Below are 23,769 nucleotides of genomic sequence, written 5' to 3'. Positions count from 1 at the left end.
GGCGTGCAGGGCTTGGCCAACATGTCTCTGCGGGCACTACTCATTGACGTGGCTGGTGTGCAGCAGGCTGGCAACTGTCGGTGGACCCCTACGGGCGACCGGTCTACGTGCCCGTGCTGGCACCTCCCGCCACCTCCGCCGTGGGCGGTCTGAGGGGATCCCACCACCACCCCGTCATCGCCACGGCGCCGCCCGCGAGCCTCACCCAGCCCCTCACCCTCACCCAGCCGCCGGCCACCTCCTCTGCCGCCCTCCTCTCCTCGCTCCGTACGCTCCCCTCCTCCTTCCTTTCCATCACAGGCCAGCAGCTGTCTTCCCCGCGCCCTCTCTCAAATGCTGCTGCTGCAGCTGCAGCCTCACGACTCACGACGCACACACCGCACACGCGCATGTTGTGAAACACAGCGCTGCCGCCGGGCTGGGAAGAGGGCAAGACGGCGACGGGCAAGTCCTACTTCATCGACCACAACACGCAGACCACCAGCTGGGAGGACCCCCGCCGCAGGCTCCTCTCCGCCGCCCCGCTGCTCCCCTCGGTACCCTCTCTTCTCTTTCTCTCTCTCTCTTTCTGTGTGTGTGTGTGTTTGTGTCGTGTGTGTGTGTGTGTGTGTCCGCGCGTGCGGTGTGTCGTGTGCCGTGCCTGTTGGTCCGCCAGCCGGTCATCGCGCGTGGTGTGTGCGCCGTACTAACGGTGGCGTGTGGGCGGCGTGTCGGTCGTGTCACAGTCGGGCGCCAACGCGCCGTCGGCGGCGGGCGCGGTCTTCCCGGCGGTGCTGAGCCCGAGCGTGGCGCAGACACAGCCTTCCGCCGCCGCCGTCTCCTCTCCGATCGCGTCATCTTCTGCGTCGCCATCGCCGGCTTCCTCTGCACAGCAGCAGCACGCCTCCTACTCCTCGCCTCCCGTCTCCTCGTCTCCGCCCCTCTCCATGCTGCTGGGCTCGCCCGGCCCCACCACCGCACACGCACACACCCACGCCCCGCCTCCCTCCCTCTCCTCCGGCGCCGCCGCCGCCGCACCCACCGGGTACCCGCCGCCGCCGCTGCCGTTGCTTCGCCGCTTGGCCGCAGCCGCCGCATCTCACGCGAATCTCGTTTCCCTGGGGGCTGGTGGAGCAGACGACCTGCAGGGGAGACTCGCCCGCGGGCTGGATCCTCCGGCGCCGGCGGAGGGGCGCAGCTCGCCCGCGGCAAGCCCGTGTGGGACACGGCCAAGGAGCAGCCCAACTGCTCCCGCTGCGGTGCCGAATTCTCGTTCTTCAAGGTGCGCTCGCCTTGTCTCCGCCTCTCTTCCCCGCTTCCACGTTTATGTAGTTCGTTTCTGAAGTTGACTGACACGTGATTGGGGGTCGCCGCCCGTCAAACAGCGTCGTCACCAGTGCCGATGCTGCTACCACCAGCTTTGTGGTGCGTGTGTGCCTTTCTCTCTCTCTCTCTCTTACTCTATCACGTGTGTGTCGTGTGTGTCGCGTGTGTCGCGTGGACCGATCGCGCAACATGAGACTGATGCGTGTCCCCCCATCTCGCTCGCAGACACGTGCTGTTCGCTGCGCCAGCGCGTGCGCGCGTTCGGGCACGACGAGCCCGTGCGCGTGTGCGAATTCTGCCACAACCACCTGGCCCGTACGCGCCATCTCCCCTCACCGACCCTCAAAATAATAATAATAATAATAATCTAAAACATAAAAACACGCGGCGCAGGGGGCGATGCTGCGTGCATACCGCGGGTGGTGCCGTGCCTCCAGGAGGACGACCTGCAGCTGCGCGCCATCGGCGAACTGTACGACCTCGTGCGCACGGACAAGGCGCACGTCGAGGACGCCCTGAGCATGGGCCTCCCCATCACCATCCTGCCCCTCCTGCTCAGCGAAAAGTTCGTTTCCGCCTCCCCCCTCGCCGCTCTCACCACACCGTCAGCTCTCAGCTGCTTTTCTCGTGGTCACCGCCACCGAGCGTCATCAGGAATTGACACCGTGTTCACCGCAACACCGCACACGGCGCGTGACACACACACAGTGCGCCATTGCAGCAAGCGTGCATGCGACTGATCGCCAAGATGGCGGAGGACGGTCGCGCCGCCGCCGCGCTGATCGGCGAACAGCGCACCATGCCCGCCATCGTCCATGCCCTCTCCACCGGCGAAGACGACACGCGCGCCTACACGGCGTCGCTGCTGGCGCAGCTGGCCCGCCACGAGGGCGGTGCCGAGCTGGTCCTGCCGGCCATGGCGCCCCTGGTGGCGTGCGTTCAGTCGTCCCGCTCGCAGTCCATGCAGGAGGCGGGCCTGAGCGCCCTCCGTGCGCTGGCCGACCAGGCCGGGGCCGAGCCGCACCTCCTGCGCGCCGGCGCCGTGCCCTGCGTGGTGGGCCTCCTCTCCGCCTCGCCCGCCTTTACCGTGCTCGAAGCCGCCGCCGACACCCTCCAGCTCTGGTGTTCCCGAGGCACGTCCCGCTCTTCCTGTGTGCGGTGTGCGTGCGTGCGTGTGTGTGTGTGTGTGTCGTGTGTCGTGTGTTCTTACCTGGACCCTCTGTGTGTTTGGTGGTGGTGATGGTGATGAACAGAGAGCATGCGGGGGCCGGTGATAGAGGCCGAGGGGGCGCGGGTGCTGGTGGGGCTGCTGGCCGGCCACCCATCGATCCAGTCGTACGCCCTCGTTGCCCTGTCCGGCCTCGCCTCCGAGCCCAGCGGCAGCCTCGCCATCGCCTGCGAGGGCGGCATCGCCGCGCTCCTTCACTTCCTCCCCGCCGCCGAGGAGGTATAGCCCACCTGCCCCCCCCCGCGGTTGCTTTTTGAAATTCCTGCCGTATCTCACATTCCTGATGGTGGTGGGGGCGAGCAGTGGGCGCAGGAGCGAATCGCACGCCTCCTGATCACGCTGGCCGCCAATCGCGAGGCTGCGGACATCATCGCCCCGCAGGTGAGCGAAGGCCTACCGTCGGTGGTCGCGCTGCTGGACGGGCGCAACGCGCGCCTGGCACAGGTGGGCCTCTCCTTCCTGTCGACCGTGGTCGAGCTCCCCGGCGACCTGCGCGAGAAGTGCGCGCCGAGCGGGTTGATCGAGGCCGCAGTGGGCCTCCTCGGCACCAAGGAGGAGCGCCTCCGCATGCAGGCCCTCTCCTTCATCGCCAAGATGGCCGGACACGGTGCGTTCGACGCCCAAGGCGCCGTCATCGTGCGCGTGCCATGCAATTTTCGAAACCACCGCACACGCACATCTGACTTGATGATGATGATGCTGATGTACGTGACACGCGACACAGAGAGCAACGGGATGGTGCTGATCAACTGCGGTGGCGTGCGCGAGATGGTATCGCTCCTGGCCTGCCCGGAGCTGCCGGTGCGCACGGCCGCCATCGGCGCTCTCGCCGCCCTCTCCGCCACCGGCAGCGAGCGCGTGGCCGCCGCAGTGGCCGCCGTCGGCGGCATCGGCGCCCTCGTGCCCCTCCTCGCCTCGTCCCACCCACCCGTACCACGCTCCACCCCCCAGCGGGCCTTTTTCCGTCGACTAACCGCCAACGATGAATGATTGGAATTCGAAACACAGCAGGGGCAGGCGTACGCGGCGTGCGGGCTGGCCAACCTGTGCGCGCACCTGATCTGTCGCGAGGGCTTCCACCTGTCCAACGGCATCCAGCACGTGCCCGGCCTGCTGGCGTCGGAGGCGGGCGAGGTGCGCGTGCAGGCCCTCCGGCTCCTCGTGGCCGTCGCGGGCGAGCCCAAGGTGCGGGCGCGCGCCGGCCCGTGCGTGCCGCCGCTCATCGCGCTCCTGGCCGACACCGAGTGGATGGCCTCCCTTGGACCCGAGCTCACCGAACAGGCCGCCCTTGCGCTGCTCCACCTCTGCGAGGACTCGCCGGCCAACCGTGCCCTGCTCCTGGTCCACAAGGGCCTCCCCTGCGCCGTGCGCCTGCTGCAGTCCTCACGCCCCGCCGTGGCCCAGGCCGCCGCCCACCTGCTGGCCCTCCTCTCGCAGGACGAGCAGGCCCGCGGCGGCATGTGCGAAGAGGAGACCATCGCTAGGCACACACACCTCCCCCACCACCACGCCCTTCGCTTTCGCTTTTTCTCTTTCGCTCTTTTTTGCTGACGTCAGGTCCGGTACCAGGCTGGTGGAACTGCTGCTGGGGAGCGAAGAGGCGGGCGCAGCAGCGCTCGAGGAGGACGTGTGCTGCGTGCTTTCGCGTCTGCCCCTGCAGGAGCCCGAGGCCGCGAGGCTGCTGGGCGCCGGCGGCATTCCGACCCTCACCGCGCGCCTCTCGGCCGCCCTGCGCCCCGTCACGCGCCGCTACGCGCTCGTGGCCCTCACCAACCTCTCCCTGTTCCCGGCCACCCGCGAGGCCATCCTCCAGGCGCCGGCGCTGCCTCACGTGCTGCCCTACCTGGCGGGCGACGAGGCCGGGCCGCGCGAGCAGGCAGTGTCGGCCCTCCTGCTCCTCTCTGACGACCCAGCCTTCGCACTCTCCCTTCACGACGCCAACGGTACTACGGCACGACCACACACACACACACACACAATGCACGCCACCAGAGCGAGTGAGCTGAGCTTGTTTGGCCCCATCACACAGGCTTCGAGGTGGTCGTCAACCTGCTGCTGGGCCTCGGACCAGCCGACGGACGGCTGCGGGAGGAGGTCATCGTGGTGCTGCTCCACGTCTGCGAACAGGTGCGGACCCCCGGGCCTCCATTCTACTCTCCCTCACACCATGCGTCGTTTCTTCGCGCACTCAACCCGGGTTGGCCCGCTGCGCACGCGCACACGCACCACCGCACACACGCACACACGCGCCACCGCACAGGATCCTCCGGCGTGGGGCACGTTCGTGGAGAAGGGCGGGGTGCGCGGGCTGCTCCTCCTGGCCGCCTCCCCCAACAGCACGGCCCAGCGGCGCGCGGCCCTCGAACTGCGCGACATGGCCTCGCGCCCGCACCTGCGGTACGTATCTAAATTGCTCCCCTCCCCCCCCCGCGCGTCTCTCGCTTCGTTATTGGTCGCACTGACGCCGGGGGCGTACGGGCGCAGGGCGGGGCTGGTGGAGGACGGCGCAGGCGAGGCGCTGGTGTCGCTGCTGTGCGCCTCGGCGGACCCGCACGCTCGCGAGGCCGCGTGTCAGGGCTTGGCCCACCTCACCCCTGTCGACCCGCGCGTGTGCGGCTTCCTCCTCGATTTTGGGGCCTCGGCCGCCCTCATCCTCATGCTCCAATCGCCCGAGTACCTCCCCCTCCTTCTCCCCGCATTCGTTCTTTTTCGTTTTTCTTTCTTCTCATTCTTCTCATTCCTCGTGTATGCAGCCCCGTGACGAGGGAGGCGGCGCTGGTGAGCTTGGCCCACCTCACGGCCTACCCGCACTCGGCGGCGACGTTGCGGGCCGAGGGCCTCCTGCCGGCCCTCCTCGCCGTCCTGGCCGCCCTGGCCGACGAACAGCGTGAGACCGAGACGTGCGGTGGCGCCGCGCTCGGTCACGCCTCCGGCGCCCTCCGCAATTTCCTGGCGGCCGACCCCGCCGAACACATCGCCGACTTCCTGGCCCTCTCCGCCTCGCCCGCGCCCGTCGCCCTCCTGATAGACCTCCTTGCCCTCGTCACCACCTCGTCCCCCGCTGATGCCGCCGCCGGCGGCGATGGAACGCCAGCGAACGAGGAGAGCCGGGAGGCGGCGGCAGCGGTGGAGGTGGCCCTGGCCGAGTGCCTGGATCGGGTGTGCGCCCACGGCGCGGGCCGAGCGGCGGTCCTCGACCTGCCGGAGGCGCAGCAGCTGCCGCGGGTGCTGGTGGCACTGCTCGGCTCCCGCGAGACCGGCGCCCAGTCGAGCGCGCTCTCCGCCGCCGAGTACCTCTCGCGCGAGGCGCCCTTCCGCTTCGCATTCCACTCCTCCCCTGGTACTACTCGTGCCCTCCCCCACGTACATTGAGCGATCAGTGAAAACTCATTGATTGATTTGTGGCGCACAGGCGTGGCGGAGGCGCTGGTGGGCCACGCGATGACCGATCTCCGGTCGGTGCGGACCCTCGCGCGGGTGGCGGCGTCGGGACGGGCCAATCGGCAGGCCATCGTCGCCGCCGGGGGCCTCGAAGTGTTCGTCGCCCTCCTCGCGCGCGATGATGACGCCTCCCCCTCGTCCCTCGCCGAAGAAGCCCAGGAGCTGGTGGCCCGCCTGCTGGCCAGCATTGCGGCCGATGCCCTGCACCGGGCGCCTCTCTGCACCGCCGCCGGCGTGCCGGCGCTCCTCCGCTGCCTTGGCGTCACGTCGCGGCCGCCCACCGTCATGCTCCACTCCGCCACGGCCCTCGCACACCTCGCCCTCTCGCGTACGCCCCGCCCCCAACTGACCGGAAAACTCGTACTTCTCACACGTGTGTCGTGTCGTGTGTCGTGTGTGTCGTGTCGCGATGTGGCGATGTCAACGCGCATCAATCGTCATCGTGCAGGCGAGGGAAGCGAGGCGATCGGTGCGGCGGGCGGCGTGGAGGTGGTGCTGGGCTTGCTGCGGGAGCCATGTCCCGACGACGCCGCGTGTGCCCTTCTCACCGCCCTCTCCCACCTCCTGCCCCACGGTACGTCCGCACTCGCTGCGCCGCACTCGCTGCACGCACAGCAGCTGACAGCAGGTGGCCGTGGTGCGTGGGTGCGTGGGTGCGTGGCAGACGAGCGGGAGAAGGAGTTCGTGGAGGCCGGGGGTCCGGCCGTGCTGGTCTCGCTGCTCCGTACGGCTGGCCGGGGCGAGCCCTTGGCCCGCGCGCTCGACCTCCTTGTCGACATCACCGCCTGTGGTACCACCTCCTCCGCCCCCTCTCCCCCCCTTGTGCTTTGCCGCGCGTGTTCCATGCATTTGCCGGCTCTGACGATCTCGCGTGTGCGGTGGTGCGTGTGCGGTGGTGCGTGCAGCGGGGGACAAGGCCGTGGGGCAGAGCCTCCGACGAGAAGGCGCCGTGGCGGCCCTGGCGGCTCTCCTGGAGGCCGATCATCACCAGCCCGGCGATCGCAGCAGCCGTCTCGCCGCCGCCGCCGACGACGACGAGGCCCAGCTGATGGCTCCCGCCCTCCACGCCCTCTACCACCTCGCTCTCTCCGGTACGTAGCCCCCATTCCTCCACCAACCAACCAACCATTCAACCGCTGTGTGCTGACCTAACCTCGGGGGCGGGGGGTTGTGCGGGTCGTGTGGTCTACAGATGACGGCAGGGAGGAGGTGGAGCAGGCAGCGGGTCGGCACCTGCACGCCCTGCTGGGCGCCCAGCAGCCGCAGCAGCAGCGGACACGAGGGAGGCGCGGCGGAGAGGAGGCGGCGAGTGGACCAGCAGCAGCAGCAGCAGCAGGAGGAGGAGCGGCGGTGGTGCGGCGGGCGGCCCTGCGGTTGGCCTACGCGCTGGGCCTCTCCCTCTCCGTGCACACCTACACCCCGGCCGACCTTGGATCATAGGTCATGCCTAGAACTGCACCCCTGCAGGGCACCACCACCGCCTACGGCCGGCACGATCAATAAATAAACGATTGTTATTGACTCACACGCGGCTCGTCAGTTGGCTTTGCTCTTCTTCTTCTTGTTCTTCTTCTTATTCTTGTCGTTGGTGGTGGCCTTCAGCTGCTTGCCAGCGGCGACGGCGTTGGTGGCGTTGTTCTCCTTCTTGGTGACCTTCTTCTTCTTCTTCGTCTTGCCGCCCTGCTGCTGCTGCTTCGCGCTCTGTTGCTCCTTCGCGACCCGCAGCTCGCCCAGCACCCTGCCAAGTGCCACGTCAGCGCCGCAGGCAAATGCGGGGGGGGGGAGTTGTAGAAGGGGAGGGCAGGGCAGGGCACCAGAAGAGGGAGGCGGAGAGGAGGGCGGTGAGGGCGAGGAGGGCGAGGGCGTGGGGTGCCACGTCGGGGCCGGCGCGCCACCAGACGAGGACCAGCACGAGAGCGAGGGCGCCCAGGCACCCGAACAGAAGTCGCTCGAGGCGGGGTCCCACCATGCCCGGCGTCACCATGCTCACGAAGAACTCCATCAGCAGCCCTCCATCTTCTTCAGCCGCCGGAGGCTTGTCCGCCATCTTGTCCGCCATCTTTTCCTGAAATTGGTACAATTTCGAAAAGAAATTTCAGGAAAAGGTGTTTTCCTGCTTCTTGGGCGAGCACAAATCGTGCAGTGCGGCATTAAAAAAGAGAAGGAGTTCTCTTTCGCCGACAGTATATATGGCGGGACCAATGAGGCAGAGGGGGCAGACCCAAACTCCCTTTGTTAGAAGCAACGCACGAAAGAAAGAAAATGGGCAGCAGCACACTACTCAGGGGTCTGGGCGGTCTCTTGGCAGCGGGGTTCTCCTACGTGCCCCTCGTGCTCATTCTTGTGTGGCTCCTCACCAGGTGCACCCCTCCCCCTCCTTTCCGCAATATATAATAGAATATCGAAATATGTACTCTTGTTTGTTAACTAGTTTCATTTTTTTAATATAGAAAATAGAAAATAGAAATAGAACTGTATAATACTTACACAATACCGCGGTTTGTTGCCCCGACGTGTGCGCAGGCTGGGCAAGGGCGTTGAAGGGTTCGGTACGAACTGGGACGAGCCCTGGCTGGTGTTCAACTGGCACCCGCTGTGCATGCTCATCGCCTACACCACCCTCTACGCTCATGGTAAGTGACACTTGCTGCAGTGCAGTAGCACGCCACCACCGCACACCGCACACACCGCACAAGCTGTGTAGAGCTTGTGGTCTTGCATGGACTGACTGAGTTGTTGGCAACGCCATGGCTTCGTGCAGCGGCCCTGGCCTTCAGGTCGCTGCCGTTCTCGAGGAACGTGAACAAGGTCATCCACGCCCTGATCCAGACCCTCGGCCTCGCGGCCTCGACCGGCGGCCTGGCCACGGTGATCATCTTCAAGGACAAGACCGGCAACGACCACATGTACAGCCTCCACGCCTGGCTCGGCGTCTCCAGCTACGCCCTCTTTGCCCTTCAGGTGCCCTTCCTTCTTCACCTTCACCTGCTGCAGCATTGCGTTTCTTGCATGACTTCTTCACATGCTACGCCGCACACGCACACGCACACGCACACGCACACGCACACGCACACGCACACGCACACGCACACGCACACGCACACGCACACGCACACGCACACGCACACGCACACGCACACAACGTCAACTCATGGTCGTGGTTTCTATGTAGTGGCTGTTTGGCGTGGCCCTCTTCGTGCCGCCCCTGTTCGGCATCAACTTCCCGCCCGAGCGACTCCGCCAGGCCCTCCGTCCCGTCCACATGTGGGCCGGTAGGTGGACCAATTTCACTATTCTATTTTATTTTAACAATTCTATTTCGTTACGTTTCGTTTCGTTTCGTTCTTTTCTTGTTGTTGATGATGGAGCGATAGAGAGTAACTAACCTCGCGGGCTGCGTAGGTATCATGATCTACATCGGGTGCACGGCGGCAATCTTGACCGGACTCATGGACCGCCAGTGGATCTACAACGCGTTCCAGAACCCGAACAACGAGTCGTACAGCAGCGAAACGTACATGGTCAACTTCGTCGCCCTCTCCGTGCTCGTCTCGGTGTGGCTGGTGCTGGCCCACCACTTCCCCAATCCCCTGGAGCAGAAGAAGGACGACCACGCCCGCCGCGACGGGTACGAGCACCTCAACGCCCAGTCCCTCGACTACCACCACCTCGCGTGAAAGCCACAGTTTTTGGCCCAGCCCGAACGTGCGCAACTTGTGCGCAACTTTGGGCGGTTCAAGAAAAGAAAAGAAAATGAGAGAAATAAAGAGTGCGCCAAGAAATTCGAGGAAAAGGGACTTGCACACTGCCCGGGGAAAGAGAGAAGAAGGAGAGATGGCGCAGGCAGACGCATCCCAGACGAAGACCTACCGCTTGTCGGACGATCCGTCGTTCCTCACCAACCAGGAGAAGAACCACATCTACCGCGTACAGCACAAAAGGCACCGCCGCATCTCCAAATTGGGGGGAGCGGCAGGCGTGTGCCGTGACGGTAGAGGCGTGTGCCGCCAAGAGAAGCACATTCGTGTCTTCTTGTTCTGATGATGGCGGGGCTGTGGGTGGTTTGGGGGCGGCGGGGGTGTTGTATACATATAACGTAGGGCGTACAAGCTGTGCGACCCGGTGGTGAAGCCCTACGTGGACTGCACCAAGCACCGCCTCATCAGCCTCCTGTGGGCGTGCCGCGACGAGAAGGCCCAAATGGCCGACTGCCTCCACGAAGTGTAACTCTAACGCTCGCTCCTCCTGGTTCCTCATCACGCGCTTGTTTGCTGACATGTTTGGCCTCGTGCTGTGTGCTGTGTGCTGTGTGCTGTGTGCTGTGTGCTGTGTTGGGTTGGGCAGGGCGGAGCGAGCGCGAGAGGAGGTGACGGAGGAGTACCTGCGGCAGCGCCAGGCCAAGCGAGCGGCCGAGGATGCCGCGCTGAGCAAGGAGACCGCCGCCTCTTCGTGAGAAGACAAAAGAAGAGAGGCGGAACATGGTCCCTTGGAGAAGGCGCCGTGCCACACCATCCCATCAACCATTGGGCGATGGTTGGGTTTTTTCAAGGCGGTAATAAAAAAAGAAACATTCGTCTTCTTCTTCTACACGAGCGGCCAGCCATGCCACGAAGCTTCCCGTACTCGTGGGCCGCGCTGCTGGTGGTCCTGGTCGTGGTGCCCCTCCTCGCCTGCCTCTGCCTCCACCCGGTACGACTTGTTATTCTTTTCTTCTTTTATTACTATTTATTACCCATCTTTTATTACTGCCCCCCCCCCAAAGCTGCTGCGGGAGTGCCGGCAGTGGCAGCCCCCCCCTCAGCCCCCAATGTCTGCCACCACCTGGTGGCCCCAAATGGAAGGGTTTACTTGTGGGGGGGGGGAAGAGAGACGCGCAGCTCACTTTGTGGAGCTACGGCGGTTTGTGGTGGTGGCGGGTGTGTGTGTGTGTAGGCGGGGGCAGCTGCGGACAACGTGAACATGTACGAACTGAGCACGAGGCCCTGGCTCTACTCGCTCTCGCTCAAGGCACGTACCACGCACGCACGCACGACGGCTCCGCCACGGCGTTTGCTGGTCTCCGCGGCCGACCGGTGGCTGACGGTGAGAGCACGTGTGTCGCGTGTGTGTCGCGTGTGTGTCGTGTGTGTGTCGCGTGTGTGTCGTGCGGCGGCAACAGTACGGGCGCAACATCTCGCGGCTGGTGGATGTGCCGATGGAGGAGTTCGCGGCCATCAAGCAGAAGGGGATGGACATCGTGTGGCTCATGGGCGTGTGGCACCTGGGCAGCTACGGCCTCAACTACGACCGCACCGACCCGGGCACCCTCAGCTCCTACGACTCCATCCTCCCCGGCTGGACCCTCCCCGACGTCATCGGGTACCCACGCATTTTTTTTTCTTCTATTTCTATTTCTATTTCCCCGTTTTTGTTTTTATTTGAAATGATTTCGAAATAATTTCGGAAACAATAGGTCGCCGTACGCGGTCACGCAGTACACGGCCAACCCGCAGCTGGGCAGCGATGCCGACATCGCGGGGCTTCGCGCCCGCCTCAACTCGATGGGCCTCAAGCTCATGCTCGACTTTGTGCCCAACCACTCGGCCGTCGATGGTTCATTGCTCCCCCTCTCCCCGCCACCCAATACCCTTGTGCTCGCCGGTTGTCGCCGGTGGCCGCCACGACGTGCGCTAACGTCATCCAACGCCACACGACACACACGACATGCCCGCACGACACACACCACACACGACGACGACGACGACACGCGCAGCCGTGCAGATGTCGACCAACCCGGACTACTACATCCGGGCGCCCAAGGGCACCCAGCCCCCCTACGACTCCAACGTGCGCCGGCGCCTCCCCCCCCGCCGCCATTCCCCTTTCCTCGGCTGACGGTCATCCCAATCCACGCACGACACGCACGGCACACGCACGCGACACGCACGGCACACACGCACACGACACGCACGACACGCACGACACGCGCAGGTGTACATGCCGTCGGGCATCGCGTACGGCAGCGACGGCTACGGACCGTGGAAGGACACGGCGCAGTACAACTATTGGAACCCCGACACGCGGGCGGCCCGCATCAAGGAGCTCTTCTACGTGGCCTCCCTCGCCGACGCCATCCGATGCGACATGGCCTACCTCGCCATCAACAACCTCTTCGGACAGGTCCCACCGCCCCTCCACCGCACGACACGCGCCACACGACACGCGCCACACGACACACGACACGCGCCACACGACACGCGCCACACGACACGCAACACGCGCCACACGACACGCGCCGGATCTATTTCTCACCCGCCGTGGGAACAGACGTGGGGGTCGCAGCTGGCCTCGTGGGGCTTCTCGCGTCCGGCGACCGAGTTCTGGGCCGACGCAATCTCGGCGGTGAAGAGCGTCTACCCGAACGTCGTCTTCCTCGCCGAGGTCTACAGCCCGTGGCAGGTGTGTGCCCCATTCCCCCCCCTTTCTCTGATGCGGTGTTCCGACTGACGCGACGACCTCGGGTGTGTGTCGTGTGTGTCGTATGTGTGTGTGTGTCGTGTGTGTGTGTGTGTGTGTGTGTGGCGTGGCATATGTGTAGGGGGACCTGCAGGCGCAGGGGTTCGACTACACGTACGACAAGGCCCTCTACGACCTCATCACCAGCGACGACCTCGATAACGTGCGCGGCCACATCAGCGGCTCGTCCGTGTCCTACCTCACCCACTCGGCCCACTGTACTCATTGCCCCCTCCCCCCCACTCAATGCACCTCCCACACGACTACGCCCCCCCCCTTCCACTAAACTAACCAAACCAATCAACGCGCAGTTGTGGCCAACCACGACGAGGAGAGGGCCGCGGCGCACTTTGGCGGATGGACGCAGTACGTGTGACGCGTGCGCACACACGACACACACACGACACACACACACGACACACACGACACATACGAAACACACGAAACACACGACACACACACGGACAAAACGCATGTTCGAGTGTATTCTCACCTGTCTGCTTTTCCGCGCACGCCAGGGCGAACGCGGCCGCGCTCATCATGTACACCATCCCCGGCATGCGCTTCTACTGGTACCCCTCGCCCGCCCCCTCGCCCGCCCCAACCTCCTCCTCCTCCTCCTACTTCCTGCTCGTCGCACCCACTGACCCCTCCCCTCCTACTTCTGTGTAATGGGCTGAACGTGTTTGTTTTTTCCCGTGCGTGTGTCGTGTGTCGTGTCGTGTGTCGTGTGTCGTGTCGTGTGTCGTGTGTCGTGCGTCGTGCGTCGTGCGCCTGCGCAGGATGGGCGACTTCGAGGGGTACAAGGCCAAGCTGGCCGTGCAGCTGCGCAGGTACCGCTGCCCCCCCCTCTCCTGGTCCTCGGACGACTCTCGCTCGGTCGATCGGTAACTAAATAATTAAATGTAATGTGATGTCGTGTAAACAGGGAGAGCTGGGAGCCGGTGCACAACGCCACGGAGCAGTTCTACGCGACGCTCCTCCCCATCGTCACCGCGGACGTGTTCAACAAGTACGTCCACGTCCACGTCCACGTCGTACCTACTACGGCCCATCTTCACCCTTCCATCTTCACATGAAGACCCGATGAACCGGCCCTAACCTGCTGGGCGGGGCGGGGGGACAGGGGCACGTGGACGTACCTGGCGGTGAGCGGGTCGAACAGCGACTGGCGGCTGATGGCGTGGCGCTGGGAGTACAACAACCAAAAGGTAATATATTGGAAAACATGAGGAAATATTAGTATATATTAGTATATGTCTACATATATCGGTATAAACCCGTCTATAGCAGTCACGAGGGAGGATCTCACAGTTTGCGTGCGGTTTCACACACAGAGGCTGTGCGTCATCAACTACAGCGACACGGCCGGCTCGGGCTCGGTCATCGTCAGCAATGCGCAGGCGCCCCCCGGCACCGACAACCTGACCATCACGGAGCTCCTCTCCGGTCAGTCGTATGTGCGGTCCGCGTCGCAGATGAGGAACAGCGGCCTGTTCGTCATCGTGCCGCCCTGGTACGCCCAGATCTTCTCCTACTGAGGTACCGGCCAGACCAGAGGCGCCAGCCAGCCACGCGAGAGAATGTTTTGTATTTTTGGTCTTGTTTTGTTTTTAATAACTCTGCGGCCCAACGTTGCGTTATCGTAGTTCTCTTTCTCTTTCGCTCTTTAGAACCCGTTCATCTTGAGGGAATCGCCCAGGAAGACGATGGATATGGCCTGCTCCAATTTGGAGTTGGGCGATGCCTTGGCGATGAACGGATGCTGCACCACGACCCAAACAACAAACGTGTGTGTAAGACTTCTCTCTCACACAACACACGACACACACACACTCACGCACACGCACACGCACGACACAACACACGAGCGATCTGTAAAGTTAAGCGTACCTCCAGCAGCTGCTCGGCCGACGGCCGCTGGTCGGGGTCCATAATGAAGCACTGCGATGTGTGTGTGGCGGTTAGGGTTGTAGACCCACGTGGCGCCATCACAGCACTGTGGATGGAGGGTTGTGCAAGATGCGTGCCTGGGCGAGGAAGTCCTGGAACTCGGGGGACCACTTCTTGGGCTGCTTGAGCGGAGGCGCGCCTTTGGTGGCCAGGTGGAACAGGACCTGCACGGGAGGAGGGAGGCGGAGGTGGTCAGCAGCAGCCACACAACGAACCATTCGGTCGCATGGATTGGCCGAGGAGTGACACTCACCCGGAGCGAAGGTTGTCCGTGGTAGGGCGGATGCTGCTGGGCCATCTCCATGGCCACGGCGCCTGCACGTGGGAGAGAACCGCCCCCATCCAGGTGGTTTCCGTCACACAGATGAGCGCAACAACGCGACATAATGATGCTGATGCTGATGATGATGATAATTATGATAACAAACGAGTGAGCAGAGATCTCTCGCGTACCCAACGACCAAATGTCCACCTTGGAATTGTAGCGCTGTTTGGGGGAGGAGGGGTGAGAATATGAGTGTGTCGACCTACGGTGGTGGCGGCGGTGGGGTGCGTTGCGTTGCGTTGGGGGGGGGGTCGTACCTCGCGTTTGATGACTTCGGGGGCCATCCAATAGCGGGACCCGACCATGCCGGCATGGGAATCGTCGCCGTCCTTCAGCTCCGCACACAGACCCAGATCGGCTGCGGTACCCGCAAAAAAAAATGTCATTTCATTATTATTTTAATGCAACAGAAGAGCGAAAGATAAAGAACGAAAAGAGAGGAATGAGAGAGGGGGGGGAGGGCACGAACCGACTTTGACCGCTCCGTTGATGTTGAGGAGAATGTTGTCGGCCTGCACCACGTCGCAGCAGAAAAATAAACGGCGGATGAGATGCAGAGGTGGGTGGTTGGGCGGGTGGGCGGGTGGGCGACCTTGATGTCGCGGTGGATTCGGTTCTGCTTGTGGAGGTAGTCGAGGCCGCACAGCACCTTGCGGAGCACGTTCGCGATCTGGCCCTCGTTGAGGTCCACTCCCGCGATGAGGGACTGCAGGGAGCCACCGTCGCAGTATTCCATCACCATCTACGCACACACGTACACCACCGCACACGCACACGCACGCACCATCGCACCATCGCACGCTTGAGAGAGGGTCCGAGGAGAGGGGGCGAGGGTGGGGGTGCGCACCCAGACGCGGTCCTTGAAGAGGTAGGAGCGCAGGTAATTGACGATGCTGTCGTGCCGGCACGAGCGCAATATCTCCAGCTCGTTGCAGATCTGCTCGCCGTGCTCGCTGTAGGGCTTCTTCAGAATCTTGATCGCCACCTGCCCCATCCATCCATAGATCCATCGTCCAGCCGCACACACGACACACGACGCGTGAGGCCTCGTCCCACGCATGGCTCACACCGCCGGATTTAGGCCAACTCGCGCGGGACTGGTGGGGCGCACCACTTGGTTGGTTGTCTTGTCCTTGCCCGTGTACACGTCTCCGAACCCGCTGGCGACGGAGAGCCGGGAGGACACGAAGGTGAGAAAAAGTGCTACGACACGACACGCACCGCACACATCGCAGACGCCGCACACGCAAGAGGGCGAGCGGGGCGTTTGTAGAAGTAAAGTACCCGCGGCCGATTCTTTGCTTGGAGGAGAAGATGGGCGCCGGGTTGTCGAGCAGGAAGAGCTCCTCCCGCACCGGAAAACCCTGGGCGTCCGCCGGGCGATCGCCGCGGCTCCCGTTGTCGTGGTTATTATCGTGGTGGTCCTGCTCTTCGTGGCCTCTGGCCGCGGCCGCGGCGGTCGACGGTGGTCGCTGCTGCTTGGCAGCCTTCTTGCCCGGCGGAGGCGGTGAGGGCTGCGCCCTGCACTCAAAAGAAAGAGGTCGGTTGAGGCTCTGTGTGCGTGTGTCGTGTGTGTGTGTGTGTGTGTGTGGCATGAGAGGGCGGGGGTTGGGGTGGGGGGTACAGCGGCGAGCTGGAGGCGGCGGTGGATTGGGCGCCCGAAGGCGAGGCGCTGGGGCGGAGAAGGCCCGAGGCGGAGAAGCGCTTCTTCGAGGCACCAGCGGGCTTGGCCGCGGCGTCTTCGTCGACCAGGTCCGGAGCCGACAACGACGGCGAGGGGCGGAAGAACGTCGAAAACGAAAAGCCCCGCGCCCTGCCCCGCGCCTCGCCGCCGCCGCCAATGGCCGGCCTCGCCGTTTCCGGTGCCGCCTCCGCCGGTTGCGGCGGCTGGGCCACCACCAGCGCCGGTGGTGCCCTCGCCGCCGCCACGGGCTGCTGGCTGCTGCTGCTGCTGCCGGACGTAGGGGAGCCGGCCGGCTCGTCACGCACTTCCCCCGGCACCTCTGGTTGTCGGAGTGCGTTCGTTTTCGCTTTCGTCTTCGTCTTCGCTTTCGTCTTCGCTTTCGTTTTCGCTTTTGTGGGTAGAGCGCTCGGGCGTGGTTCGCCGCCGTCGCTCTCGTCGCCCTCCTCCTCCTCCTCTTCTTCTTCGACGGTTGTTCGTACGACACTGTCGACCCTCTCTACGACGTCTGTCGACCCCTGCACAACCTCCGCCGCCGCCGCCTTCTTCGTCCTCTTCCTCTTCCTCTTTTTCTTCGTTTTCGTTTTCGTTTTCTTTTTCTTGTTGTGGGTCGCCTCCACATCATATTCCGGCGCCTCGGCAGGCAGGGCGGCTTGACCCTCCTCCTCCTCCACCACCACCTTCTCCTTCTCGGTCTTCTCCTTCTTCTCGACCTTCTCGGCCTTCTTCTTCTTCTCGATCTTCTCCTCGGACTTAACTATCTGTGACGACGACGCATCATCGCCGGCAGCGGTCGCCTCATCCGTCGCCTCAGCCGCGCCCGTCACCGCGTTGTGGTGGCGGTGGTGGTTTGGGGAGTTCTTCCTGGTCGACCGCCTGTGCTTTCGGATGAGGGCCTGCGCGCGCGTTTGTTTGTTGGTTGGTTGGCAACTGACCGACTGACCACCGGGCGGCGCGCAGCGACAGTGAGGGGGAGGGGTGTGCCTTGACGTGGGCGGTGAGGTCCGGGTTGTGCTTGAGTTCGAAGTAGAGGCACGAGAGGAGCACCATGAAGTCCTGCTCGGCTTCGGCGGGCTGCAGCCCCGCCTTGCGCACCATCGCCCGGCACTCCTCCGGCAGCTCCTTCAATTAACAATACATGAATAAATAATAGGAAAAATAATATATGTACAATAATTAAAGATAGACACGAAACGAGCTCGTCAGCCCGAGTGACAAAAAGATGGAATTGGGGGGGGGAGAAAGAAAAAGAATGAAGATGGGGAAAGCGAAGAGCGAAGCGAAGTGGGGGGGGGGGTGCGAACGGAGAGGAGGGGCGAGGCGGCGTAGTCTTCGAGGGGAGGCAGGGGTGGGTCGTGGCCGCCCTTGGAGGCCTTGCCTGCCTGGCCCAACCGGCGGAGGAGCTTCGACATTCGTTGTAGTCGTCGCCACAACAACCTTCGCTGTCTGGTCCCGTTCGAATCGAATCAGAAAGATGGAGAAGACAAAGTTGTGCCGTTTTGTGCCCACGTTGCCGCCCAACACCTTTCAATTTTATCATCGGCCAGCCAATCAGACAGCGCCCAGCCAGTGCTTGGGTTCAAGCGGAGAAGGCGTGGAAGTAGACCAGACCGTCCCAGCCGCCGGAGGCGAGCGCGTGGGGCTGGAGGGGATCCCACGCCACACCTCGCACGTAGTCCGTGTGCCCCGCGAAAGAATAACTGTCCGCACACGCACACACACACACACGCACAACGATTGCGCGGTGTGAGGGCCACACACGCCGTGTGGGTCATGCAAGGAGAGCGTTGGGGGGGGGCGCACATGGTCTTTTGGGTGGTGGTGTCTAGCACGGAGAGGGTGGTGTCGTCCGACGCCACCGCCAAGTGCCCCGCCGTGTGCGGCGAGAAGCGGACCGCCCGCACGCTGGGTGGGTAGGAGAGGGAGTCAGAGAGGGCGACGGGCCAATCCAACCGGAAGATCTAACAACAACAACAACGAGAGGAGGTGGGGAGGGATGGCGGTGGAAGGGGGGGGGATTACCTGTCGCCAGTGGTGTGGCAGAAGAGGGCAGCCGCCAGGTTGCGCCGGTCGAACACGCACGCCGATCTGGAGGCGGACGCAGCAGGTGAGTGAATGAATGAGTGAGTGAGGGAGAGGGGGAGAGTCGCGCACCCGTCCTCCTGGCCGACGGCAAAGAGGTTGTCGTCGTGGCGCGAGGCCGAGACGGAGCAGATGTTGTAGGCCCGCTGCAGGGTGCTGGCCACGACCGCTTGTCGCTTGTCCCACACGCGCACCGTTTTGTCCTGCGTCGTGTTGGGTGGGGCGGGCGGGGGAGGGAAGGAGCAACCTCTTAAGAAGGCGGAGGCGGCGAGAGGGCCATTTTGTCGTGCCATGACGAGGGGCTACACACGCACCTGAGCGCCGGAGACGAACAGAGCGGCGTTGATGAACTCGACCGTGTTGACCGCGCCGATGTGGGCTGTGGGTAGAAAAGAGGAGGCCGATTTCAATGAGACGCAGTGAGCGAGTGGGTTAGTGGCGAATGAGAGTGACGTGGTACCTTCGAACGTGGCGAGCGAGTTGCCCTTGGTGACGTCCCAGAGCTTGATCCTGAGTAGAGAGACGTGTGAGGTGAGGTGAGGTGAGATGGTCAAGCGTACGTAGAGGAGAGGGAGGGCTGCGTGGCGTAGAAGTAGAAGTAGGGGCGTACTTGTGGTCCCAGCTGGCGGAGAGGAGGTGGGACTGGTGGGCGGCGACGGCGGACACGATGTCATCGTGCTCGCCGAGGGCGATGTCGGTGCCCTCCTTGGCCGGCTTGTCCGTGTGCCACAGGAGCACGCTGCCTTCGTCGCTGCCGGCAGCGACGAACTCTCCCTTCTCGCCCGCAAAAGTCACATCGGCGTTGCCCGCGTCTGGTCAACCACAACACCAACGCGCCTGGTCAATCCTCATGATCCTCAAATGCAACGGTTGGTCCCGAATTTAAACAAGGATTGATGGAAGAACGTAGAATAAATCGAACAAATTAAAACTACCACTAAATGGAGATGAAGTAATTGTTGGGGGCGATGGGGAAGGGCAGAAGGAGAAGCCGGGACTGAAGGGCGATACCGGTGTCCAGTGTAGTGGGGGGCTTGGTTGGCGCGTAGGTGTCGCTCAAAGCGGCCAACGTGATAAGTCCGGACCAGGTCGCGCCGGTAAGGTTGGAAGAGGAGATGGCCAGCAGACGAGACTGAGGGTGGTATGCCAGGGCATCGCACTTGTAGCTCACCTTCAGCGAGGCGGGCACCGACGTCGTTTGCGCGCTCACTCCGTCCATCTTCAACAATGCCAAACAAAAAGAAAAGAATAAAAAAGACAGAAACAGGGAAAATGCACCGCAGAAGAGAGGAAATGCAGAAGGAAAAGAAAATTAAAGCGCGAAAACAAAAAGGCGGGAAAACGTGTGGAGGAGATCAAACATCAACCGCGCTTGGAAGATGGACGTCCCCCTTTCTTCTGCCGCAGATTCGGCCCAAAACCCAACAGACGTGGACCAGCCTGCCGCTCTTGGTGAGTGGGACTGCAAGGCGAACGACGTCATCACGTTCAAGCTCGGTACGCCCCCCCCTCCCCCCCAATCCCTCAAAAACAGTCTCCACGGCAAATCGACGTGGCAGGGTGCTGACCGGTCGCGCTCGTGGGGGGGGGCTACCACAGTACGCCAAGAAAGCGACCTCCCAACGACTACGAGTTGTACTAGTAGTGCAGACAGTGGCGGGCAGGCGGGCGAGTGGGGCGTGTTTGGGCCGACCCTGACGCATCAGGTGTTCGAGAACCAGCTCATCCGCGGCTACAAGCGCCCGCGGGTGTCGGTGCTCTACACCGCCGACTCCCTGCTGGCCTTCCTGCGCTTCGACTACGACGAGAAGCGTTTCCGCACGCCCCTGGCTCGCGGGGAGGAGCAGCAGGTCATCACCGACGTGCCGGGTCTCCTCGCCAAGTGGCTCCCTCCCTCCGGCGTCGCCTCCTCCTTCGATGACTTTGCTCGCGTACGCTACTCGCTTCTGCACCCGCCTCTTCCTCTTCCTCTTCTCACGTGGCAGCGGCGGCGGCGCGCACAGGAGGTGGGCAGGCCGTTCGAGCCCCCGGGCGACAAGATCCACTCCTACACGGTGGAGAGTAGCGGTGGGAGTGGTACGAGCGCGACAGACGACGGGACCACCGTCGAGTACGAGATCCGGAAGGGCTCCTTCGCCATGGAGGACCTCCGCCAGTACCACGAACGGATCCAGGTTCGTGCCGCCCGGCGCCCGGCGGCGGGGCCTCTTTGCCCCTCCACAAGCCCTGCCTAGCCTGGCTCACCGTTCTTCACCCCCCCCCACCCACACGCATACAGCTCTTCCTGATATGGTTCATTGATCGCTCCTCCTACATCGACGATACCGACCTCGATTGGGAACTCTACTTCATGTACGTGCAAAGCCTTTTCGACACACACGACACAAGATGACACGACACACGACGCACATACCGCTCTCATCTCACCCACTCCCCCCTCCCGGACTGCAGTTTTGAGAAACGGCGCACGTTCGGAGAGACACGATACAGCATCGTGGGCTACGCCACGGTGTACCCCTTCTTCTCGTTCCCAGACCAGCGGAGGCTCCGAATCAGGTTCCCGTTCCCTTCACCCACCCACACTCATTCGAAACGAAATGGCGCCTAGACCAGTAGTTCGTTGTCTCACCACCTCCACCACCACCACCGTGATTGATCTCTCTCTCCTCCCCCCCCCATCTCTGAGCAGTCAATTCCTCATCCTGCCGCCATTCCAGAAACAAGGCCACGGAGGTACTTTGAGCAATTCCCTTCTCTCTCCCCCCCACCACCGCGGTGCCGACTGACCTATGTGGTTGGGCAGAGCAACTCTTGCGGGCGATCTACAGAGAAGCATGGGGGCGAACGGGTCTGTACGAAAGCGTCCGAGACATCACCGTGGAAGACCCCTCTCCCGAGTTCAAGCTCCTACGGGTAGGCAGGCCATGATCTTCTTCTTCCTCCTCCTCCTCCTCGCTCCTCTTTGTTCTTTTTCGCTTCGCCACCTCGTCGTTGCACCGCCAGGCCCGCGCCGCTCGCCAAAGCTGATATGCGATGTTCATTTGGCGTGATGATGGTGATGGTGATGGTGGTGATGGGCCTGCAGGACATCACTGATCTTCGTCTGTGTCTCGAGAGTGGCTTCCTCAAGGGCGTGCCGGGCGACAAGATCGACCCCGAGCAGCTGCGAGCGGTGCAGAGCCGATTCAAGCTGGCCAAGGTGCCCACCCGCTTGCCCCCCCTCAAACCCCGCACCACCTCCGGTCAATCGGGCTAACTAACCTATCATCAACACACGACACGACCAACGACACGACGCGACACACAACACTACAGAGTCAGATCGAACACCTGCACGAGGTCCTGCGCTACGTGCACCTGGACCGGTGCGACGAGCAGGTCGTCACGCGGTTCCGGCTGTCTGTCAAGCGACGACTGCACAAGAAGTACCAGGACTGGCTGGCCGGGTTCGAGGCCGGGGAAGCACGCAAGAAGGAGCTGGACGACATCTACCGCGAGGAGATCGAGGGCGTCTACTCTTCTCTCGCCCGCCGGCTCCGCACCCACCTGCCCCCTCTCCCCCACTCACCCAAGTGATATATAGGGTGGATGTGAAAATAAAATGTGTTTATTGAATAAAATGGCCGTGAGGCAGGTTGGACCTGAGTGCTGGTGTGGCCTACCAGATGGATGATGAGGAGCAGTATGCCATGAGCGGCCTCTGGGCGTCACGAGGGCCTAGCGAAGAGGATGCGAACGAACGGCCGAGGCGACACTCGCTGCCCATGTGGTGATGGCTGGTGGTGGCTGGTGGATGCACCTGTGGCCTGTTGAGGTGTGCGGGTGTGTCGGTGTTGTCAAGTGAGCGCGCACGTGGACGACCAGCAACCGCTGGACGTCGACCATCCACCGGTGACGCCGCCACGCGATCTCATCTGCACCGCGCCAAAGGGAAGCCTCCAGCGGGGATGGCGTCGCGAAGGGAGCGACTTGTATGTCGTTGCGCACAACGATGTGGAGCAGCCGACAACAAAACGTTCCACGTTTCGGTGGCCTTTATTTATTTATTCATGAATGCAAAAAGGTTCACTCGTGTGTTCTCCGCACCTTCCTCTCCTGGCGCGTAGACGAATAGTAAACCCACCAACCCCACCCCCCATGTCGAGTCTTGGGGGCCATAAGCGCGGGCGAGAGGAGGACGACGACGAGCAGGAGCCACACAACGAAGATGCAACAGTGACTCCACCCCCGCTTTCGCCACCTGCCACGCCCACTTCCTCCTTCGTCGCTAAACGCCGCCGCACGGACGTAGCAGGTGCCTATAATTCATTGTTATTATTATTATTTTATTATTATTTATCGTTGTGTTGTTTTTCCTATTTATCGTTTATTAGCGTGGTTTATTGAAGGCCAAGATCTGTGTATATTCCAGAGGACCCGCGGACGATCGCGTACCAGTTGGCGATGGAGCTGCTGCAGTCGTTCGTGCAGTCGGCCGACGGCACGCTGTCGCCCGCCGCCGTCTCTTCGGTGGAACGCATCATGCACCACTCCTTCTCTCTCATCGCCTTCGCCAAGGTGCTGCTGCTGACCCGCCTGCCTCTCTCTCTCTTTCGCGTCAGCCCTCGCCAACACATGCACCTCACCGCCGCGCGCAACGCACATCGTTGTTGTATTGTGTGTGTCGTGTCGTGTGTGTGTGTATTTGTGTCGTGTGTGTGTGCGTTCGTGTGTGTGCGTGTGTATGCGTGTGTGTCGTGTGTGCAGAGACACGCGCCCACGCCTTATCCGGCGTCATTGGGCGTGTTCTGTATTTTATCGACCGAGGTGCTCCTCCACCTGTTCTCCTTCCTCAGCCCGCGCGACCTGTGCGCCCTTCGTCCGGTCTGCAGGCTCTTCCTCAACCTCTCGTGCGACTTCGTTCTTTGTTTCCGCTTTCTCTTCTCTCTTTCGCTTCGTTCTATCTAAATGGCGGGACGGTTATGCAGGAAAGAGCCGGCGCTGTGGCGCGCGGCGTGCTATCGGGACTTTGGGGAGGCGACCATCCACAACAAGCTGCACCTCACCCTCAACAAAACGTGGGAGTGGGTCTACCAGGCCAAAGCAGTACGTCGCCCTCCTGGAGGGAGATCCATCATTCACTGGTAACAACCGTGTGGTTCATCGACCTCACCTCTCTCCGCATGTGTGCGTGCCATGTGTCATGGTGTCGTATCGTATCGGATGGTGGCGTATCGCGTTGCCTGCACCACCAGGTGAAGCTGAGCCAGCGTGACCGCA

At 62.8% G+C, this 23,769-nt stretch overlaps 9 protein-coding genes across 9 annotated transcripts in view; 6 read left to right on the top strand and 3 right to left on the bottom strand.

Moving 5' to 3' along the window:
- Nucleotides 1-21: 21 nt before the first annotated feature.
- On the top strand, nucleotides 22-7,414 carry ACA1_165570 (Armadillo/betacatenin-like repeat domain containing protein; the record flags this gene model as incomplete). Its single annotated transcript, XM_004353992.1, is given in 21 exon segments — nucleotides 22-55; nucleotides 67-267; nucleotides 406-536; nucleotides 726-1,024; nucleotides 1,117-1,261; nucleotides 1,743-1,874; nucleotides 2,027-2,458; nucleotides 2,639-2,752; nucleotides 2,837-3,140; nucleotides 3,258-3,463; nucleotides 3,545-3,993; nucleotides 4,091-4,476; nucleotides 4,563-4,660; nucleotides 4,794-4,930; nucleotides 5,018-5,206; nucleotides 5,287-5,873; nucleotides 5,946-6,302; nucleotides 6,423-6,548; nucleotides 6,639-6,764; nucleotides 6,880-7,065; nucleotides 7,167-7,414. The coding sequence occupies 21 exon segments, from the start codon at nucleotides 22-24 to the stop codon at nucleotides 7,412-7,414; spliced, it is 4,887 nt and encodes a 1,628-aa protein (XP_004354044.1).
- Nucleotides 7,415-7,510: 96 nt separating this feature from the next.
- On the bottom strand, nucleotides 7,511-8,033 carry ACA1_165560 (uncharacterized protein; the record flags this gene model as incomplete). Its single annotated transcript, XM_004353991.1, has 2 exons — nucleotides 7,511-7,712; nucleotides 7,789-8,033. 2 exons carry the CDS (start codon nucleotides 8,031-8,033, stop codon nucleotides 7,511-7,513), a joined length of 447 nt encoding a protein of 148 aa, XP_004354043.1.
- Nucleotides 8,034-8,236: 203 nt separating this feature from the next.
- ACA1_165550 (uncharacterized protein) lies at nucleotides 8,237-9,651 on the top strand (the record flags this gene model as incomplete). Its single annotated transcript, XM_004353990.1, has 5 exons — nucleotides 8,237-8,334; nucleotides 8,498-8,607; nucleotides 8,736-8,935; nucleotides 9,147-9,246; nucleotides 9,377-9,651. The coding sequence occupies 5 exons, from the start codon at nucleotides 8,237-8,239 to the stop codon at nucleotides 9,649-9,651; spliced, it is 783 nt and encodes a 260-aa protein (XP_004354042.1).
- A 157-nt stretch (nucleotides 9,652-9,808) lies between these two features.
- Nucleotides 9,809-10,427, top strand: ACA1_165540 (uncharacterized protein; the record flags this gene model as incomplete). The annotated part of the gene is made up of 3 exons (XM_004353989.1): nucleotides 9,809-9,954; nucleotides 10,075-10,197; nucleotides 10,319-10,427. The coding sequence occupies 3 exons, from the start codon at nucleotides 9,809-9,811 to the stop codon at nucleotides 10,425-10,427; spliced, it is 378 nt and encodes a 125-aa protein (XP_004354041.1).
- Nucleotides 10,428-10,576: 149 nt separating this feature from the next.
- On the top strand, nucleotides 10,577-14,010 carry ACA1_165530 (alpha amylase, catalytic subfamily protein; the record flags this gene model as incomplete). The annotated part of the gene is made up of 14 exons (XM_004353988.1): nucleotides 10,577-10,663; nucleotides 10,907-11,056; nucleotides 11,133-11,332; nucleotides 11,427-11,566; nucleotides 11,727-11,800; nucleotides 11,945-12,133; nucleotides 12,281-12,412; nucleotides 12,552-12,687; nucleotides 12,781-12,835; nucleotides 12,988-13,041; nucleotides 13,252-13,302; nucleotides 13,398-13,506; nucleotides 13,596-13,664; nucleotides 13,807-14,010. The coding sequence occupies 14 exons, from the start codon at nucleotides 10,577-10,579 to the stop codon at nucleotides 14,008-14,010; spliced, it is 1,650 nt and encodes a 549-aa protein (XP_004354040.1).
- Nucleotides 14,011-14,138: 128 nt separating this feature from the next.
- Nucleotides 14,139-17,840, bottom strand: ACA1_165520 (protein kinase domain containing protein; the record flags this gene model as incomplete). Its single annotated transcript, XM_004353987.1, has 14 exons — nucleotides 14,139-14,234; nucleotides 14,363-14,413; nucleotides 14,470-14,586; nucleotides 14,676-14,737; nucleotides 14,876-14,909; nucleotides 15,005-15,105; nucleotides 15,217-15,259; nucleotides 15,340-15,489; nucleotides 15,595-15,732; nucleotides 15,859-15,907; nucleotides 16,032-16,268; nucleotides 16,372-17,324; nucleotides 17,419-17,550; nucleotides 17,733-17,840. 14 exons carry the CDS (start codon nucleotides 17,838-17,840, stop codon nucleotides 14,139-14,141), a joined length of 2,271 nt encoding a protein of 756 aa, XP_004354039.1.
- Nucleotides 17,841-18,007: 167 nt separating this feature from the next.
- On the bottom strand, nucleotides 18,008-19,729 carry ACA1_165510 (WD40 repeat-containing protein; the record flags this gene model as incomplete). The annotated part of the gene is made up of 8 exons (XM_004353986.1): nucleotides 18,008-18,128; nucleotides 18,232-18,333; nucleotides 18,451-18,516; nucleotides 18,583-18,713; nucleotides 18,825-18,889; nucleotides 18,971-19,020; nucleotides 19,121-19,322; nucleotides 19,522-19,729. 8 exons carry the CDS (start codon nucleotides 19,727-19,729, stop codon nucleotides 18,008-18,010), a joined length of 945 nt encoding a protein of 314 aa, XP_004354038.1.
- Nucleotides 19,730-19,889: 160 nt separating this feature from the next.
- On the top strand, nucleotides 19,890-22,086 carry ACA1_165500 (histone acetyltransferase type b catalytic subunit; the record flags this gene model as incomplete). The annotated part of the gene is made up of 9 exons (XM_004353985.1): nucleotides 19,890-20,007; nucleotides 20,161-20,441; nucleotides 20,514-20,684; nucleotides 20,789-20,862; nucleotides 20,962-21,066; nucleotides 21,200-21,243; nucleotides 21,314-21,423; nucleotides 21,596-21,709; nucleotides 21,826-22,086. 9 exons carry the CDS (start codon nucleotides 19,890-19,892, stop codon nucleotides 22,084-22,086), a joined length of 1,278 nt encoding a protein of 425 aa, XP_004354037.1.
- Nucleotides 22,087-22,953: 867 nt separating this feature from the next.
- ACA1_165390 (F-box domain containing protein) overlaps nucleotides 22,954-23,769 on the top strand; it is a gene marked incomplete at both ends in the record, with an annotated part of 2,035 nt that continues 1,219 nt past the window's right edge. Inside the window, 3 exons of the mRNA XM_004353984.1 lie at nucleotides 22,954-23,067; nucleotides 23,257-23,399; nucleotides 23,478-23,595. Coding sequence (XP_004354036.1) covers nucleotides 22,954-23,067; nucleotides 23,257-23,399; nucleotides 23,478-23,595 — 375 coding nt within the window. The remainder of the gene's footprint in view (nucleotides 23,068-23,256; nucleotides 23,400-23,477; nucleotides 23,596-23,769) is intronic.

The sequence above is a fragment of the Acanthamoeba castellanii genome (genome assembly GCF_000313135.1).
Source record: "Acanthamoeba castellanii str. Neff unplaced genomic scaffold scf7180000084732, whole genome shotgun sequence".
Classification (NCBI taxonomy): Eukaryota; Discosea; order Longamoebia; family Acanthamoebidae; genus Acanthamoeba; species Acanthamoeba castellanii.
The sequence above is the reverse complement of the archived record's forward strand: the minus strand, read 5'-3'. Positions and strand labels throughout refer to the sequence as shown.